This window comes from Dipodomys ordii, unplaced genomic scaffold (assembly GCF_000151885.1).
Source record: "Dipodomys ordii isolate 6190 unplaced genomic scaffold, Dord_2.0 Scaffold73, whole genome shotgun sequence".
Taxonomy (NCBI): Eukaryota; Metazoa; Chordata; class Mammalia; order Rodentia; family Heteromyidae; genus Dipodomys; species Dipodomys ordii.
The window spans coordinates 11047968-11065757 of NW_012267289.1; the positions used below are offsets into that span (position 1 = coordinate 11047968).

A 17790-nucleotide genomic window follows, 5' to 3' on the forward strand; every position below is an offset into this window, starting at 1 on the left:
CATATCACAACTACCGCTTCCTACTGACTTAGTAATGGAATCTGAGATATAAAGGGGAGTGGATGCAAAGAGCCTCAAACTGAGAGCGGTGCACCCTGAAAAAAGGTATTCTCGGGGCCAAAAGCCTCAGTACAGTTCTTAAAGCGGTTCCCTGGGCACCGGTGACTAATGCCTGTAATTCAAGCTATTTAGGAGGCTGGGATCCGAGGATAGCTGCTTGAAGCCAGTCAGCGGAGGGAAGTCCATGAGACCCTCGGATTATTGTTGTTGCTGTTACTATGAAGGTGACGTACAGAAGGGTTACATAAGTCAAGTAATAAGTACATTTCAGTCCTTGAGACCAACCACTATAACAGCTAAAAGTGGAACAGCGGCTCACGTGGAAGAGCGCTAGCCTGGAGCAAAAAAGCTCTGGGACCCAGCCCGGGTCCCGAGATCCAGCCACTGAACCCGCACCAAAACAAACAAACAAACCAAACCAAACCCCGGGTGGTTCCAGAGTTTTCGCTGGCCGGGGCTGGAGGGAGCCCCGGAGGCAGGGCGCGACACCTTGGGCGGATCGGCCGCCTCGGGAGGCGGGGCCCCAAGGACCCGCCCCGCCGCAGGCCCGGCCCCCAGGGAAGCCCCTTGGCCCCACCCCGGGCCAGAGTCCGCCCCCAGCCGCCCCGGCCTCCTTCCGTTAGGAAGTGCGGCTCCATTCGCATTCCCGACCCGCTCGGCTCCGCCTGGCAGGCGCTCCGCCGCCGATCGCTAGCGGGCCCGGCGATGGGCGCCGGAGCCCCTCCAGCCCGTCCCAGGGGCGCACGCAGGCCTCGCCAGGGGGCCTCCCCGGGCCCTCCGCCGCCCGCCCGGCCCCCTCGCCGCGGACTGCGTCTCACCTCGCCACCAGTACGTCTTGGACAAGTCGTGCCAGGTCTGATGTCGAGTGTGGTGGGTGCCGCCGGGGCCCAGGTGCGCCGCCTCGATGAGGCCCTGGCGTCGCTCGGGCTGCAGCACCACCTCCAGCTCCGCGAATGTCTTGCGATGCCGCTGCCGCCGCTGGTAATACAAAGTCCCGCCGCGCACCACGTAGCAGGCGGCCGCCTTGCGGATCTTCCGCTTGACATTGCCCTCGGTGCCGGGCGCGTAGGGCTCGCGCTCGTTCGTCAGGTAGCGCAGGATGGCCCGGTAGCTCTCCTCGTTTGACATCGCGAACGGCGGCTCCCCGAGGGCGCCTGTCAAGCGGCGCGGCAAGCAGACAGGGCGCTAGCGCCGGGCGGGTGCAACGGCAGCAGCGACCATGTACGGAGGAACGTCTCTGCCTTCGGTGAGCGCTCTTCGACCGCGCTCGTCGGCAGCGCCGAGAAAGAACCGACGAGTTAGTTACCAGGGGGAACTGCACTTCTCCAGCGCGCGGGATCCGCGGGCGACTGACAAAATGGCTGCTGCACCACCGGAAGTGACGCGGGACGGGGCGGGGCCTAGTTCCTGATTGGAGCGTTCTGGCGTTCGGCTTTGAGGAAGCCGATGGAGTGACGTCAGTACTGCGGGCGGACATTCTGGAAGCCAGTAGACCTTTCCTCGGAGATCCGCAAGGACTTTTTAGCAGACATCTTACATCCTGGCAGTTTCCCTCGGGGGTTCCTCTTTTCCCACGGTCTCGGGAGGGCCACGTGCAGGCGCTGGTGACCTGTTGTTGTCCCATCTGAGAGCCTTCCCCCAAGTTGGTGGGTCCTGGTTTTAGGTTCACTTTGTGACCCCTGATACAAAAGCAGGCGGTTGGGAGCTCTGGACCCAAACTAATCCCCTTTACTTGGAAATGTAGGTTCCGGCGGACAAGCGTTTTAAAATGTAAGTGCCTCCGTTATAAACCGTTCAGTTCATTAACTAAGACCTGCCCTCCCAACTAGCCAAGGGATGGTCAGAATTGTTCTGGAATGATCAGCATGTATTAGTGACTGTATACATGTAAAGTACAATGCTACAGCATGCTAAAGGAAGGAGTAAGCTTTCCTTTAAGCCACACTTACATTTACCTCTACTTACAACTGGAGGAGAGCCAGGCTTGTTGGCTCACACCTATCTATGATCCTAGCTACTCTGGAGGCTGAAATCTGAGGATCTCGGTTCAAAAGTCAGCAGGGGCAGGAAAGGTGGTGAGACTCTTATCTCCATTAAACCACTCAGGAAACTGGAAGTGGTTCTGTGGCTCAAGTGGTAGAGCACTAGCCTTGAACTGAAGAGCTGAAGGACAACGCCCAGGCCCAGAGTTCAAGCCCCACAACTGAAAGAAAAAAAAAATCTCGAGGTGATCTAACACCCGATGTAAATAAGGGTATTTACATGAGGCCATGCAGAGTTGAATTTGGTTTCTCAATGTGCACTAAGTCTTATCCAAGATTTTTAACTCAAGTATGAAACAGCACATATGTAGTCTTCAATGCACATGTACTGGGCCTTAAAAGCCCAGGGGCTAATACAGTCCTTGATACACACACGGGCAGTTTTGCTAAATCTGGAAAACTCCAGGCTTTCTAGCCCAAGGAGTTTGATTGTAGTTACTGCAGAATTCTCCACCTAGGGTTGCACTCTTAGGTTTCTCTGTTATGCCTGGGAACAAGTGAGAACTTGATAGCGGGTTAAGGCCCCATAACAGCTGTCAGACCTAACATCTATTTAAATGCTACTGTCCACAGATTTTTAGACTGAACTGGACTGGGAGTAGTTAGGTGGAGATGTACTCCTCCATTAGAATAGGGCAGTGAGAGAAGCAGCCCAAACCCAACCTGTACAGGGGCTGGTTGCTCATATGCTCGGCAGCAGCTTTCTTGTGGCAACCTCTTTTTAAGTTGGGGGCTTGAACTCAGGTCCTGGGCGCCATCCCTGGGCTCTTTTGCTCAAGGCTGGTGCTCTACCACTTGGAGCCACAGCTCCACTTCTGGCTTTCTGATGGTTAATTGGAGACAATCTCAGATGACTTGCCAGGGTTGGTTTTGAACTGCAGTCCTCAGTTCTCAGCCTCCTGAGTAGCTAGGATTACAGGTGTGTGCCACCAGCACCCAGCTCTTGTGGTAACTTAAAAACAACATAAGCCAAGGGCTGAGAGTGTGGCTGGTAGGCTTCCACAGCCAGCTCAAGGCCATATTCAATCCCAGCAAAAACTGAAATTTAAGTGGACTAGAATGGAAGCAAACGCAAATAGTATTGAAGAAAACCTAAATTATGAAAATATCCAACTCATTTTTGCAAAATAGTTACATGAAAGCATCAAGCTCTCCAATCCTCAATCTTTTTGACCAATAAATATTGTAACAGATGCTCTCCAAGTGGTCAGTTTTCTTCCCAGCAAAACTAAGCTTTGTTAATTTCCACTCTTCTGGGATACCTGATCAATTACCAGTTCTGTTTTAGACCATTAGCCTAACTCTAAAGGGACATTTCAAGAGGACATTTCACTATGTACAAAATTTGGCATCTACATCTCAGCATTCATTTGAACATTTTGGTTAAGCTTTCCTTATTCAAAGTCAAATTGGCATTCCTTTGGGCGTTGTAATTGGTTAAGCTTTCCTTACTCAAAATCTAAACAGAAACCATTTTCCCTAGTAATCTCATCATTAGCAATTTTCTAAGCAAAATATTTTACCCCAACACTTTAGGAACAATGTCTAAATTGCCACATGCACCATAAAAAAAAAAACCTCTAATCCTAGTAATGATGGATAAAACAGGGATGAAGGAATGTTGGCACTAATGTCATTTCAAAAGGGGTTGTTGGTTTTTCATTGTATCTTTGGCACACCTTATACTAAATTTTCCTTATATCTTACGCATAGTAACTGAGCATTTTTTTTTTTTTTTGCCTTGGAGGCTGAACTCTGGGCCTGGGTGCTGTCCCTCAGCTCTTCAGCTCAAGGCTAGTGCCCTACCACTTGAGCCACAGCACCACTTCTGGCTTTTTTCTACTTATGTGGTGCTGAGGAATCAAACCCAGGGCCTCATGCATTCGAGGCAAGCACTCTATCACTGAGCCAACTTCCCAGCCCAAGTCTGAGCATTTTTAAATCATTTAAAAACCCCTAGCTCAACTACTTTTCTGGGATTAAGTACAATATACTACATATGCTCTATACTACGTATGCTCTAGCAGGACATGGCATTACATACCTATAAACCCAGGACTTAGGAAGCAAAGGCAGAAAACTTAAAATTGCAAGTCAACATAGATAATATAGCAAGACCTTTTCTCAAAACACAACTCACCAGTGTTCTACATTTAAGCTAATTTCCTGGGATCAAGAGCAGATTAAGCTAGACCCTAAGGGCTCACACCTTTAGTCTTAACTACTCAAGAAGCTGAGATCTGAGGATCATGATCCAATTTAAAAAGCTTTCAGGCATAGGGCTGGGAAGTTGGCTCAGTGGTAGAGCGCTTGCCTTGCATGCCTGAGGCTGTGGGTTCGATTCCTCACAGCACCACATAAGCAAAAAGAAAAAAGCCAGAAGCAGCGCTGTGGCTCAAGTGGTAGAGATCTAGCCTTGAGCTGAAGAGCTGAGGGATGGCATGCAGGCCCAGAGTTCAGGCCCCACAACCGGACCCCCCCCCCAAAAAACAAAGCTTTCAGGTATAGCCACCCTAACCCTGAGTTCAAGCCCAAATACTAACGCAAAAAAATTTCAATTCACAACCTGGTTGCTTGATCTGAACGTTCAAGGTTAGCACTACACTTAATCATAGCTACAAGGTTAGCACTACACTTAATCATAATCTGCTTAACTGAAGATAAATATAGCTAAATTTCCTATTGTGGCTTTTAGCCACCATCCTCACATCTCAGCTTAATCTTATCCACAAGTGCCTGGCTAATCAACCATAGATTTTACTTTGTCACTCCAAGAAACTTAAGGGTAGGAGGTCTTGTTACTGAGTAGTAAAATTATTTAATCCTGAACCGAAGGCCTCAGTTTACTCTACCACTGAGTTACATACGCCTCCTCCCAGCCCCAGCCACTTTTAGAAAATGTCAGTCTTAACTTTATATTTCACCTATTTTTTTTTGGGGGGGGGTCCGTTCGTGGGGCCTGAACTCTGGGCCTGGGCGCTGTCCCTCAGCTCTTCAGCTCAAGGCTAGCGCTCTACCACTTGAGCCACAGTGCCACTTCCGGCTTTTTTCTTTTTTTGCTTATGTGGTGCTGAGGAATCGAACCCAGGGCCTCAGGCATGCAAGGCAAGTTCTCTACCACTGAGCCACCTTCCCAGCCCTATATTTCACCTATTAACCATGTAGGCTCAACATGCTTAAGTGAAAGAATCCAACACAATCTAGAGTTACAGATAGACCTTTATTTCAAAATCTAATCTGCCAAACTAGCGTTTTCCACCAACTCGGGGAGCAGAAACCTTCACAGGCTTCACAATCTTTTGCTTAGGTGCGGCCTTTGTGGGAGCCTGTAAAAAAATAACATGATGTTATGCGACACTGCAAAAGGACACTTTCCACCACCCTATTTTTCCTTTGGTCAGTCACTGAATTTGAACTCAGGGCCTGGGCACTGTCCCTGAGCATTTTCACTCAAGGCTAACACTCTACCACTTTTGAGCCATGCACCACTTCTGGTTTTCTGATAATTTATAGTCTCATGGGCTCACTTGCCTGGGCTGGCTTTGAACTGCAATCTTCAGATCTTACCCTCCCAAGTAGCTAGGATTACAGGTGTGAGCCACACTAGTGCCCAACTACTACCCTATTTGTGTATTCCAGTTCTGTATGTTGTAACCTGCCTCCATATTTTGCCTATATTTGTAGTAACAGTGTTTTCATGGAACTCTTCCCAAACACTAACAGAAATTTTTACTTTCACAGAGAAAATTCTGTAAAGACTGACAGAATTATATAAAGGGGAGCTATTATCAAATTTAAGAGAAAAAAATAGTTGCTATTTAGTGGTAAGTGAAGATAACTACGTGCTAGGCAAGTAGTCACCGTATAAGTAATGCCCCCAAGCCCTAAGAATGTGCTGTTTTTAAGAATACCAGCTGGGGTATGGGAAGGTGGCTCAGTGGTAGAGCACTTGCCTTGCATGCTTGAGGCCCTGGGTTCGATTCCTCAGCACCACATAAGCAGAAAAAAAAAGCCAGAAGTGGCGCTGTGGCTCAAGTGGTAGAGCGCTAGCCTTGAGTTGAAGAACTGAGGGACAGCGCCCAGGCATAGAGTTCAGGCCCCACGACCGGACCCCCACAAAAAAAAAAAAAAGAATACCAGCTGGGCACCAGTAGTTCTCATGTGTAATCCTACTCAGGAGGTTGATACCAGGATAGTGATCAAAAGCCAGCATCCAGCATGGGCAGGAAAAGTCCAAGAGACTCTGTCTCAGTTAAACTCAAGAGAGCTAGAAGTGGGACAAAAAAGCTAATGAACAGCACTTAGGTCTTGAGTTCAATACCTAGTATCAGCAATATAAATATAAAGCATCCAAGCCGGGAGCTGGTGGCTCATGCCTGTAATCCTAGCTACTTAAGAGGCTGAGATCTGAGGATCACAGTTCAAAGCCAGCCCAGGCAGGAAAGTCTGTAAGACTCATCTCCAATGAGTGGCGCTGAGGTAGAGTGGTAGAGCGGTCACCTTGAGCTGAAGAGTGCAGGGACAGTGCTCAGGCCCAGAGCTCAAGCCCCACGACTGACCAATAAATAAATAAATAAACAGCATCCTTACTGGGTACCTACCTCTCACCTACAAATCTATTTAGTTATGAGATCCAGAGGATCAAAAGCTATCAGATTCCATCACCAAAATAACCAGCAAAAAGCTGAGCCTGAGGCCTGACTCACTGGTACAGTACTATCTTTAGTAAACTAGCAAGCATTAAAGGTTAAGTTGAAACTATGCTAATGCCTTCTCCACACCCGCCCCAAATAGAGGTCTACCAATCCCAAACATGGGAAAAAATAACATGTTATTTTTCTGGTTTTAACTTGAAAGAACAAGGGCCCCTTTAGAGATTGAGGCTACAGAAATCTAATTTTGCCTGGAATTAATGGTCTTCATATATTTATACAGCCTTATATGAAATCTGTTAAAATTATGAGTCATTTCCTAGTTGTTGGATTAAAAACAAAAGCCGGGCACAGGTGGCTCTTGCCTGTAGTCCTAGCTATTCAGGAGGCTGAGATCTGAGGATCAGCAAGGGCAGGAAACTTTGTGATACTCTTACCTCTAGTTAACCATCAGAACCATCAGAAGTGGCACTGTGGCTTAAGCTAAAGAGCTGGGGGACAGCACCCAGGCCCAGAGTTAAACCCCAGGACAAAATAAATAAGGAACAGATTTCCCTATTGTACTACTATATTTACAACTATGTTTGGTGGCCAAGTACTGTAATCCCAGCTATTTAAGGGACACTGGTAAAAAGACCAAAGCCCAAGGCTAGCATGATACAAAATTAAAACCCTGAAAACCTAAAGCTTAAAGGATAGTGTGATCCAGGAACAGCATAGCTGTGGCTCACACCTGTATTCTAGCTTCTCAAGAGACTGAGATTTAAGGATCGTGGTTTGAAGCCAGCCCAGGCAGGAAAGTCCCTAAGACTTTCTTATCCCCAATAAACTACTCAAAAAGCTGAAGTGGCATTGTGACTCAAGTGGTAAAGCTCTAATCTTGAGCACAAAAAGACCTAAGGACAGCTCCCAGATCCCTAATTCAAGTCTCGGATTGGCAAAAAAAAAAGGGGGGGGCGGAGGAGAGTCGGAGGAGTATGGGCAATACAAAGTTCATAGGTCCAAAGTTCATATGCTAACACAGCCCAAAATAGCAAAATCCAAAAAAGCTTCAGTCACCTTAGCAGCAGCCATTGCTGTCTTCTTGGATGCCTGCTTAGCCTTTTTTGCTTCCTTGGCAGCCCTGTGAAGTTAACATTGAGGAAAACATTTTATTCTTTAAGAATACAAAAATCTAATACAAGAAATTATCAAATAACTAGATTTTTGGAGAAAATTTTATTCTCCAATATTCAAGAAATGTTAATAAATTTCATTATTCAAGTTAGCTGTACATTAGATCACTTAGTACTTTTAATTGTACAAAGATCACCGCAAACCTTTATATAATAACTGACCATCTAAATACATCAGATAAGGCAAAACACCCTAAATTCACCCCAATAACAAAATATGTGAATCCCTTACCTGATAGCTTGCTCTCGCTGAGCCTTTCTAACTTCTGGTTTCTGATTCCTCTTGGCCATTATATCAGCAAGAGATGCACCAGTGATGGCCCTTTGGAATTTGACTGCACGACGGGTTCTTTTCTTTTGAATTTCTTCCTACAAAACAAAAAAAAAAATCAGGAGCATATTTATAAACCATGCTTCATGAACGCTGAAGAGCAATGAAGTTTTTTTTTAGTCATTTGTCTATTGTTCAATATATGAAGGAAACATAATACTCATTTAAAATTTTTATTTTACTTTACACTAGTTTTTGTCGGTCGTGGGGCTTAACTCTGGGTCTGGGCACTGTGTCTGAGCTCTTCAGCTCAAGGATAATGTCCAAAGGTCCCAACTTTTCTACATTTTCAGAATGTGATTTTTTTTTAAGCAATAGCCACAATAATGGATTGGTCAAATACACATTAGTGGGGCTGGGAAGGTGGCTCAGTGGTAGAGCGCTTGCCTTGCATGCCTGAGGGCCTGGGTTCGATTCCTCAGCACCACATAAGCAAAAAGAAAAAAGCCGGAAGTGGTGCTGTGGCTCAAGTGGTAGAGCCCTAGCCTTGAGCTGAAGAGCTGAGGGACAGCGCCCAGGCCCAGAGTTCAGGCCCCACGACTGGACCCCCCCCAAAAAAAAAAAAACACATTAGTGGCATTCAAAACACATCTTTCATTCAATAAAAATAGATGCTGGGACTGATTTCTCAGTTTCAGTTTTACCAATGTTTTACATAAGAGGCAAGATATTTAATAATCCACAGGGCTGGGATTGTGGCATAGTGGTAGAGTGCTTGCCTAGCATTACATGAAGCCCTGGGTTCAATTTCTTAGTACCACATACACAGAAAAAGCCAGAAGTGGTACTATGGCTCCAGTGGTAGAATGCCAGCCTTAGGCAAAAGCTCAGGGACAGTACCCATGCCCTGAGTTGAAGCCCCAGGACTGGCAAAAACAAAAACCTCAATATTCAAGCCAATACATTAACTTCTACCACCACAAAGGGAAAGTGGAGAGGGGCAAATAGATGAAACTGACCAAAAAAGAAATGTACTCATTACCTGACTTATAAAATAGTAAACTCTGATACAATTCCTTAATAGTAACAATAAAACTACTTTTAGCGGGCCGCCAGTGGCTCACTCCTGCAATCCTAGCTACTCAGAAGGCTGAGATCTGAGGATCACAGTTCAAAGCCAGCCTGGGCACCAAAGTCTGTGAGACTCTTATCTCCAATTAACCAGCACAGGTGCTGTGGCTCAGTGGTAGAGCACTTGCCTTGAGCTGAAGAGCTGAGGGATAGCGCCCAGGACCCAAAGTTCATGTCCCGCGAACTCCCCATCCCCCCAAAAAAAAACTTCACTAAAATCTATAGGTAACTAAAAAGGCATGTGAAAGAGCACTTCACTTTCAGTCTAGAGTGTACCAGTACTGAAAGAGAGACGATTCCACTTACTTAGCACCAATCCTATAAGGATCGCCATCAAAATCAAATTATCACAATAACAATTTCTACCACTTTAACATCTTTAAACTTCCATGGACCCTAACACCTCAAATATGTGTGTGAGGTGTACGTACATCCCTGCAATCACGAGGCCTAGGCAGGAACATCTCAAGTCTGAGTTATCACTGCATAGTGAGACAGTCTCAAATGCACTGCAGAATCCTTGCTGGGTAGATGGACAAGTAAAAGCAATTAGAACAATACAATGGAAAATATGTCCACTGTAGGAGCACTGAATACTTAAATCACATACTTAAATCTGGGTTGCAATGGAACCCTGACAGAAAAACTTATTAGGGTCCTAAGTATTCTAGTTCAGCAAGTTATTAAACTCATCAGACACCACTAACTTCCTTTTGCTTAAGGCTGGCACTCTACTACTTGAAACACAAAAAAGCCAGGGCTGGCTTTTTGTTTTTGGGGGTGGGTTGTAGGGTTTGAACTCAGCCTCGGCCCTGTCCCTGAACTTTTTGCTCAAGGGTAGCGTGCTACCACTTTGAGCCACAGCTCCCCTACTGGCTTTTGAGTGGTTAATTGGAGGTAAGAGTCTCAGGGGGACTTTCCTGCCCCACTCCCACTAGCACCTTGTGGCTATGTTTAGAATCAGCTGAACATATCATAGTGGCAATGCACAAGATGGCTTCTTGGTATCTGTCACCTTAGCAACATGTCATAGGAATTCATCCTACCTTATGAAACTATTACAGTTGCAATGATTCAGGCATTTAACTTGTGACTACTTTTCACTTCTTGTTTTTTACAAGTTGCTTTTAGACCAACCTCAAAGGACCATATAATTTGAAGCATGTTTCTTTGCTCTGAAAGATAGACTGGATGCAGGATGAGTTCCCAGGAATGAATTTGGCAATGACAGGACAAACAAAAGGAACATTTACATAATAGCAAATTCTGTTGTCTGATGTGTAAGGTGGGTGGTAAAAAAACAGAGTCCAGGTCAATGAATAGAATCTTGTGTTTAGGGGCTGGAAAGGTAGCCCAGTGGTAGAGTGCTTGCCTTGGATGAAGGAGGCCCTGGGTTTGATTCCTTAGCAGAAGCAGAAAAGCCAAAAGTGGTAATATGGTAGAGCACTACTAGCCTTGAGCTGAAGAGCTGAGGGACAGCCCGCAGGCCCAGAGTTCAGGCCCCAGGACCGAAAAAAAAAAAATCTTTATTAAAACTGGGATACGCGGGCTGGGAAGGTGGCTCAGTGGTAGTGTGCTTGCCTTGCATGTATGAGGCTCTGGGTTCGATTCCTCAGCACCACATAAGCAGAAAAAAAAAAGCCGGAAGTGGCACTGTGGCTCAAGTGGTAGAGTGCTTTAGCCTTGAGCTGAAGAGCTGAGGGCAGCACCCAGGCCCAGAGTTCAGGCCCCATGACCGGACCCAAAAACCTGGGATATGCCCCGTCCCCCCCCCAAAATGCCAAAACAAGGTCAGAGGGTGTGGCTCAAGTAATAAACCCCCTATTAATTTGTTCCAGGCCAGGTTCACCCCTCCCTCCCAGTGTCCAAAGCTGGGTTGCCTAAAGCAAAACACCAATAATCAAAACAAAGCCGTTTTTAATGTTATCTGACTTGTATAAATTTAAACTTGATATTGCTCTGAACCCGGATGATACATAATGATACCATTTATATCCTGTCTCATGGTATGGTGCACTTATATGCCATTTAATCACAATTTTACAAAGCAGAAACCAATAGCTTAAAAGTTTTCAAGAGAGCTTCATGACATCAGTATAATCCACTTACCGACTGTCCCTTTTTGTGCTTTCTTCTGTAGAGGACAGTCCAGTTTATCTGTCGAGGATTCCTCTTGGAAAGGAAGGCTGACTCGCATTTTGCGTTAAGAAACTGGAAAACCTATTGTAAGAAATACGAAATGATCTTGAAATCCTTAGGAAATGGGTATTTTAACTTACAATTAATTAGGAAAAAGTTGGGACGCAGAAACCAAAAGCTTATGTGAACTACGTGAGAGCAGGCATGTCTACCATCACAGAATGTCGTGTACATTTCTGGGCACAATCCAACTCTCCTCCCTCCCGACAATTCTAAAAGGAGTGAAAACCATTACAAGACTCCTCGGTACTTGACCCATTCCCTCCTACACTGTGACAGCCCGGTCTCCGCAAGCCCGCTCAGGGCGCTCTGCCGGCTCGGCTACGCGTTTTTGAGCAACCAGTCCACCCCGCGACCCGAAGGCCTGTCGAGAACAAACTACTACGCTGTGGGGAACGCAACCGTCCGGCCCCAACGAGGCGGGCGGGGCAGAGCCGGGAGCGGCGGCGCGGCGGCCTGTACCTTCCCGTCGGTCCGGGCGTAGCGCCTCCCGTGCCCGGGGTAGATCTTGTACCCGCTGAAACTGCAGAGTTCGACCCTGTAACGAAAAGCAAGCCGTCAGGAAGGGGGGGTACTGAAGCAGACGCCATGTCCAGGACGCCGGGGAGAGGCTCCGCTCGAGGATGGCAGCAGATTTGGTTCAAGGCGCCCACTTACTTCATGGTGGCGGCGGGCGGCCCAGAGAGAGGGAAGATGGCGAAGAGGAAGAGAGGATCATGGGAAGAGACCTTATAGGGCCAAGTGAAGAATCTCCTCCCCCTATTTCCCTCCGCGGCGATGACGTCAGTGAGCGGCGCCGGATCTCGATTTCCCAGGCGACCACCTTCCGGGTTGGGAATGTGGCTGCGGAGGGGGCAGGTGACTGGCGTTCTTTCCGTGTGTGTGTCTGTGTGTGTGGTGTGTGTGTCTGTGTGTGTGTGTGTGTGTGTGTAGAGGGCAGGTGACTGGCGTTCTTTCCGGTGTGTGTGTGTGTGTGTGTATGTGTCTTCCCGGATTGTGTGTGTGTCTTCCCGGATTGAACGTTCAGTGTGTGTAGAGGGCAGGTGACTCGCGTTCTTTCCGGTGTGTGTGTGTGTGTCTGTGTGTGTGTGCAGGTGACTGGCGTTCTTTCCGTGTGTGTGTGTGTGTGGTGTGTCTGTGTGTGTGTAGAGGGCAGGTGACTGGCGTTCTTTTCGGTGTGTGCAGGTGACTGTGTGTGTGTGTGTGTGTGTGTGTGTGTGTGTGTGTGTGTCTGTCTTCCCGGATTGAACGTTCAGGCCCCGCTGTCGGGTTCGTGTGTGTGTGACTGGCGTTCTTTCCGGTGTGTGTGTGTGTGTCTGTGTGTCTTCCCGGATTGAACGTTCAGGCCCCGCTATCGGGTTCGTGAGCAAAAGCGGAGCATGCCTGTGTTCTGCTCCCTGCGATGAGCCATCCACGGAGGGATCTCGGCATGTAAAACGCTCCCGAACACTGCAGCATGAGTACCGCTCCGCAGGAGAGCGCGCAGCCCTGGGTTCCCGCCAGCGTCGAGTTAAACGGACTGATAGCTTTAACTGTTTACCCTTAACCAGCGAAACACAGCTCCAGTTAGCCCGCAAAAAGCAGGGGTGAAGGCGTGATTCAAATACGTGGAGCACCGGCCCAGATCCAAAGCCCCAGCACCAAAACAAACTCACAGCCGGCACTGGGCGCCAGTGGCTCACACCTATAATCCTAGCTACTGAGGAGGCTGAGATCTGAGGATGGCGGATTCTCAGCCAGCCCGGTCTAGAAACTGAGACTAACTCTAGTTAACCCCCAGAAATGGAGCTGTGGCCCAAAGTGGTAGAGCGCAAGTCTTGAGCAGAAAAGCGTAGGGACAGCGCCCAGGCCCAAGCCCCCTGACCAACAAAAATATTAATTGGGAAAAAAAACGGTCTGTAATCTTAGCTACTGAGAATCAAGGTTTGAAGCCAGCTCAGGCAGGAACAAACCGTTAAAAAAAAAAAAAAAAAAAAAAGCCGGGCTTGGGTGGCTCACCCCCTTAAGTCCTAGTTACTCAGAAGGCTAAAGTCTGAGGATCACAGTTCAGAACCATCCAGGGCAGCAAAATTTATTAGATTATCTCCAACTAACCGGAAGTGGCCCTGTGGGTCAAAGAGGTAGAGGGCTAACCTTGAGCTAAAAACTCAAAGCCCTGAGTTCAAGCCCCACGACCAACAAAAAGAGAATCTAACTGAATGCCTAAGTTTACTCGAATGCTCACTTCCATAGCTTGTTGACCCTAACCAACTGACATTCATCCATGTCTGCTTTACATTAGTATGATTTTTTTTCCCTTTAATCTTGAGTAGTTTTAGCTTCTAGAAACTCCAAGGGTACACTTGGGTGCGAGCAGTATCCAAAGCCTCTATTTACCTTTTCCTCCACACAAACTCAGAATGCTCAGTCCCTTCCTAGCATTGTAGAAAGGTTTTTGCCTTCTGCATCTTTGTAGTTAAGTTTGGCCTGTAGAGATCTGTAGAAAAAAAAGTGAAAAACTTCCCAGGAGGCAGAGATTGATGGATACATAGTTGATGTCACCAGACAAAATATGAAGAACACACCTCAACAGATAAGCTGGGCATAGTTGTACATGACTGTAGTGTTTCTGCTTTGTGACAAACATAGATAGGAGGAGGATCTACATCCAAAACCAGTCTCAAGCAAAACCACAGGCCCTATCCAATAAATAAATAAATATGGAGAAAATAGGAAATATAGGAAAATGGAGAAATGGCTAGCAAGTGCAAGGCCATGAATTCAACATCCCACCCTGTACTACCAAAATATATATATATATATAAAACAAAGCATATATTCTAATCAATTATAGATATGTGTGTATATATATGTATATAAAATCTCAAAGTCATTATGCAAATGTAACCTATGCTCAGATGAAAATCAGAACTCTTATTGCTTCTGGCTTTTGTAATACCCCAGCTTTTTTTTATTCCTTGTTAACCCCCAATTCCAATCCTGAATCTTTGGCCTCCAGAATGCCATCTGCCTGATCCTGACTACAGCTGAAGAATATCCCCACCCCCTATCGTCTTTGAACTTGTGTAAACTGCCACCTGCATGTGGTTCTGACTTAATAAACTCTGCCCTACTGGAGGTTAGGGCTGCTCTCAGTCTTCCCAGGAGGAGGTAGTCACAGCCAGCCAAATAAAATCCCTTGTCACCTGGTGCCAATGGCTCAATGCCTGTAATCCTAGCTACACAGGAGGCTGAGAGCTGAGGATCCTAGTTTGAAGCCAGCCCTGGCAGGAAAGTCCATGAGACTCTAATCTCCAATTAACCACCAGAAAACTGGAAGTGGCACTGTGTAGAGAACTAGACTTGAGCTGGCCCAGGCCCACAGTTCAAGCCCCACAACCAAAAAAAAAAACTAACCCTTTTCACCTTTTACCATGCCTCCATGATTTTCTTGACCCTAAGATCGTTACAACTTTGAGATTAATAACTTCTTGTTAATGGTAGCATTTTATAAATTGATGAGTTATAGTCTTAGTACACAGTCTCAAAATTTGGGCTGAGGCCCATGGTTCATGCCTGTAATCCTAGCTTCTCAGGAGACTGGGATCCGAGGATCACAGTTCAGAGCCAGCCTGGGCAGGAAAGACTATGAGAGGCTTATCTCCAATTAACCACCTAAAAGTTAGAAATGGAGCTGTGGGGGGCTGGGAAGGTAGCTCAGTGGTAGACTCCTTGTTTTGCATGCATGAGGCCCTGGGTTCCATTTCTCAGCACCACATAAGCAGAAAAAGCTGGAAGTGGCGCTGTGTCTCAAGTGGTAGAGGGATAGCCTTGAGCTGAAGAACTGAGGGACAGCGCCCAGGCCCAGAGTTCAGGCACCATGACTGGCAAAAAAAAAAGAAAAAGAAATGGAGCTGTGGTTGTAAGGCAGGATAGAATAGGGAAAGTGAGGCATGATAACAGGAGCCAGGAATTTAAAAAATTCAGCTTAAAGTAAATACAGTATAGGAGATTGATATTCACCCATCAACTTCCCTTAAGATTAAGGAATCAAAGCCTTTCAGGGGAAAACAAGGTATGTTCAATGGCAGCCAGGAATTCAGAAAGGCTGTATTTAGAAACATAGAAGCCCTATCTTGGTTTTAAGCATTGCATTCCTTCATAAGCTGCAGTATTAGCACAAGGGGAAAATATTAAGTAGTAGTTAATATGATTCAAAGTAGCTAAGTATTCTGACACATTAAAATACCTAATGGTGTTGTGTGCCACTTTGGCTGGGGAGGCACCAGCTGCTTCACTGGAAAGAGGCTGAGGCCCCTCTGAGTCTGTTTGGCAGAACCTGTGTGAGACTAAGATACAGTCCTTCCCCAGCCGCCCAGATAATCAAGAGTTTTGGCCAGACCCGTTGAGCACACACTGAGATAGAGTGAGGAGCCAAGCGAAAAGCACAGACTATGGCGCTGAAACGAATTAATAAGGAACTTGGTGATTTGGCCCGCCATCCTCCAGCACAGTGCTCTGCAAGTCCAGTTGGGGATGACATGTTTCACGGGCAAGCCACAATTATGGGACCTAATGACAGCCCATATCAAGGCAGTATATTCTTTTTGACAATTCATTTTCCTACAGACTACCCCTTCAAACCACCTAAGGTTGCATTTACAACAAGAATTTACCATCCAAATATTAACAGTAATGGCAGCATTTGTCTTGATATTCTAAGGTCACAGTGATCTCCTGCTTTAACTATTTCTAAAGTTCTTTTATCCAATTGTTCCCTGCTATGTGATCCGAACCCAGATGACCCCCTTGTCCCAGAGATTGCACGGATCTATAAGACAGACAGAGATAAGTACAACAAAATATCTTGGGAATGGACTCAGAAGTATGCCATGTGCTACCTTAAAGTCAGAATAACCTGCATTATAGCTGGAATAAACTTTAAATTACTGTTCCTTTTTTGATTTCTTATCCGGCTGCTCCCCTATCAGACCTCATCTTTTTTTTTTAAAAAATTTTTTGTTTGCCTCCCACCATTCACTCACATGCTCATCTGAGAAGACTTAAGTTCTTCCAGCTTTGGACAATAACTGCTTTTAGAAACTGTAAAGTAGTTACAAGAGAACAGTTGTCCAAGATTCAGAAATTTTTTTTTAAATGGAGCATGTGTATTATGTGGCCAAATCTTCACTCTTAACTCGGTTGTGAGACTAAACCATTCCTCACTGCTCTAACATGCTGAAGAAGCCGTCTGAGGGGGAGGGAGATGGATGCTCAGTTGTCACATCAAAGGAAACATTCTTGCAGCATCCATTCTTGTTTAAGCCTTCCACTGTTAGAGATTTGAGGTTACATGATATACTTTGTGCTCATAACTGATGTGGCTGGAGAATTGGTATTGAATTTATAGCATCAGCAGAACAGAAACTGATGTATTTTATGCATGTCAATAAAGGAATGACCTGTTCTTGTTCTACAGAGAATGGGAATTGGAAGTCAACCCCCCTTTGTATTCTAAAATAGGGTCTCAAAAATTTTGTAATTTTCATTTAAATTGTTAGGAGGCTTGGAGCTATTAGTTAATGTATCTTCCAATACACTGTTTAATATAGCACTGAATAAATGATGCAAGTTGTTAATGGATGAGTGATCAACTAATAGCTCTGCTAGTAATTGATTTATTTTTCTTCAATAAAGTTGCATGAACCAAAAAAATGAAATAAAATACATAATGAATGGACAAAGGAAAGGTAGATAGACATGACAAAACAAACATGATAAAGTGTTAAGAATGTATCTAAGTGGTAGGGAGTGTTTATTATTCCTTCAGACTCCTTTTCAAAGAAGAGTTGACAAATGGTGCCATCTGGTGGAAGAATTTAGTATTAATGATGGCTTAAAAATGGCAAGTCCAACCTAACAAGGTTTTTATATGATTAAATACTATTTACCACTTTCCACATGCACTCTTCATTTTTCTTTTTGTTTTTACTTTTTGCTTTTGTTTTTGTTTTGTGCCAGCCCTGAGGGTTGAACTCAGTGCCTGGGCACTGTCCCTGACTGAGCCTTTGTGCTCAAGGCTAATAATACTCTACCACTTTGAGCCACAGCACTGTTTCTGATTTTTTAGTAGTTAATTGGAGATAGGAGTCTCACGGACTTTCCTGCCCAGGCTGGCTTTGTTTTTTTTTGGGGGGGGGGGCCTGGGCGCTGTCCCTCAGCTCTTCAGCTCAAGGTGAGCGCTCTACCACTTGAGCTACAGCGCCACTTCCGGTTTTCTG

At 45.9% G+C, this 17790-nt stretch overlaps 2 protein-coding genes and 1 pseudogene across 2 annotated transcripts in view; 1 reads left to right on the forward strand and 2 right to left on the reverse strand.

Moving 5' to 3' along the window:
* The window catches only part of Zbtb11 (zinc finger and BTB domain containing 11), a 31092-nt gene extending 28980 nt beyond the window's left edge, over nt 1–2112 (reverse strand). The window contains exon 1 of the mRNA XM_013024099.1: nt 879–2112. Within this exon, the coding sequence (XP_012879553.1) occupies nt 879–1188 (310 nt within the window). The 5' untranslated portion in view covers nt 1189–2112. The remainder of the gene's footprint in view (nt 1–878) is intronic.
* Nucleotides 2113–5303: 3191 nt separating this feature from the next.
* Rpl24 (ribosomal protein L24) lies at nt 5304–12277 on the reverse strand. The gene is made up of 6 exons (XM_013024184.1): nt 12188–12277; nt 11993–12068; nt 11441–11551; nt 8162–8298; nt 7814–7877; nt 5304–5428 (listed from the first exon to the last, which is right to left on the reverse strand). The coding sequence occupies exons 1-6, from the start codon at nt 12190–12192 to the stop codon at nt 5348–5350; spliced, it is 474 nt and encodes a 157-aa protein (XP_012879638.1). The 5' UTR covers nt 12193–12277; the 3' UTR covers nt 5304–5347.
* Nucleotides 12278–15951: 3674 nt separating this feature from the next.
* Nucleotides 15952–16473, forward strand: LOC105991458 (annotated as a pseudogene).
* Nucleotides 16474–17790: the final 1317 nt, after the last annotated feature.

Bases quoted from the DNA above. Each gene is read 5' to 3' on its own strand.
- Rpl24 (XM_013024184.1), bottom strand. The intron at 11,552-11,992 runs GTACAGGCCGCC...TTCTTACAATAG, and splicing joins ACGCCCGGACCGACGGGAAG to GTTTTCCAGTTTCTTAACGC. The intron at 5,429-7,813 runs GTGACTGAAGCT...ATTTTTTTACAG, and splicing joins CAGCAATGGCTGCTGCTAAG to GCTCCCACAAAGGCCGCACC.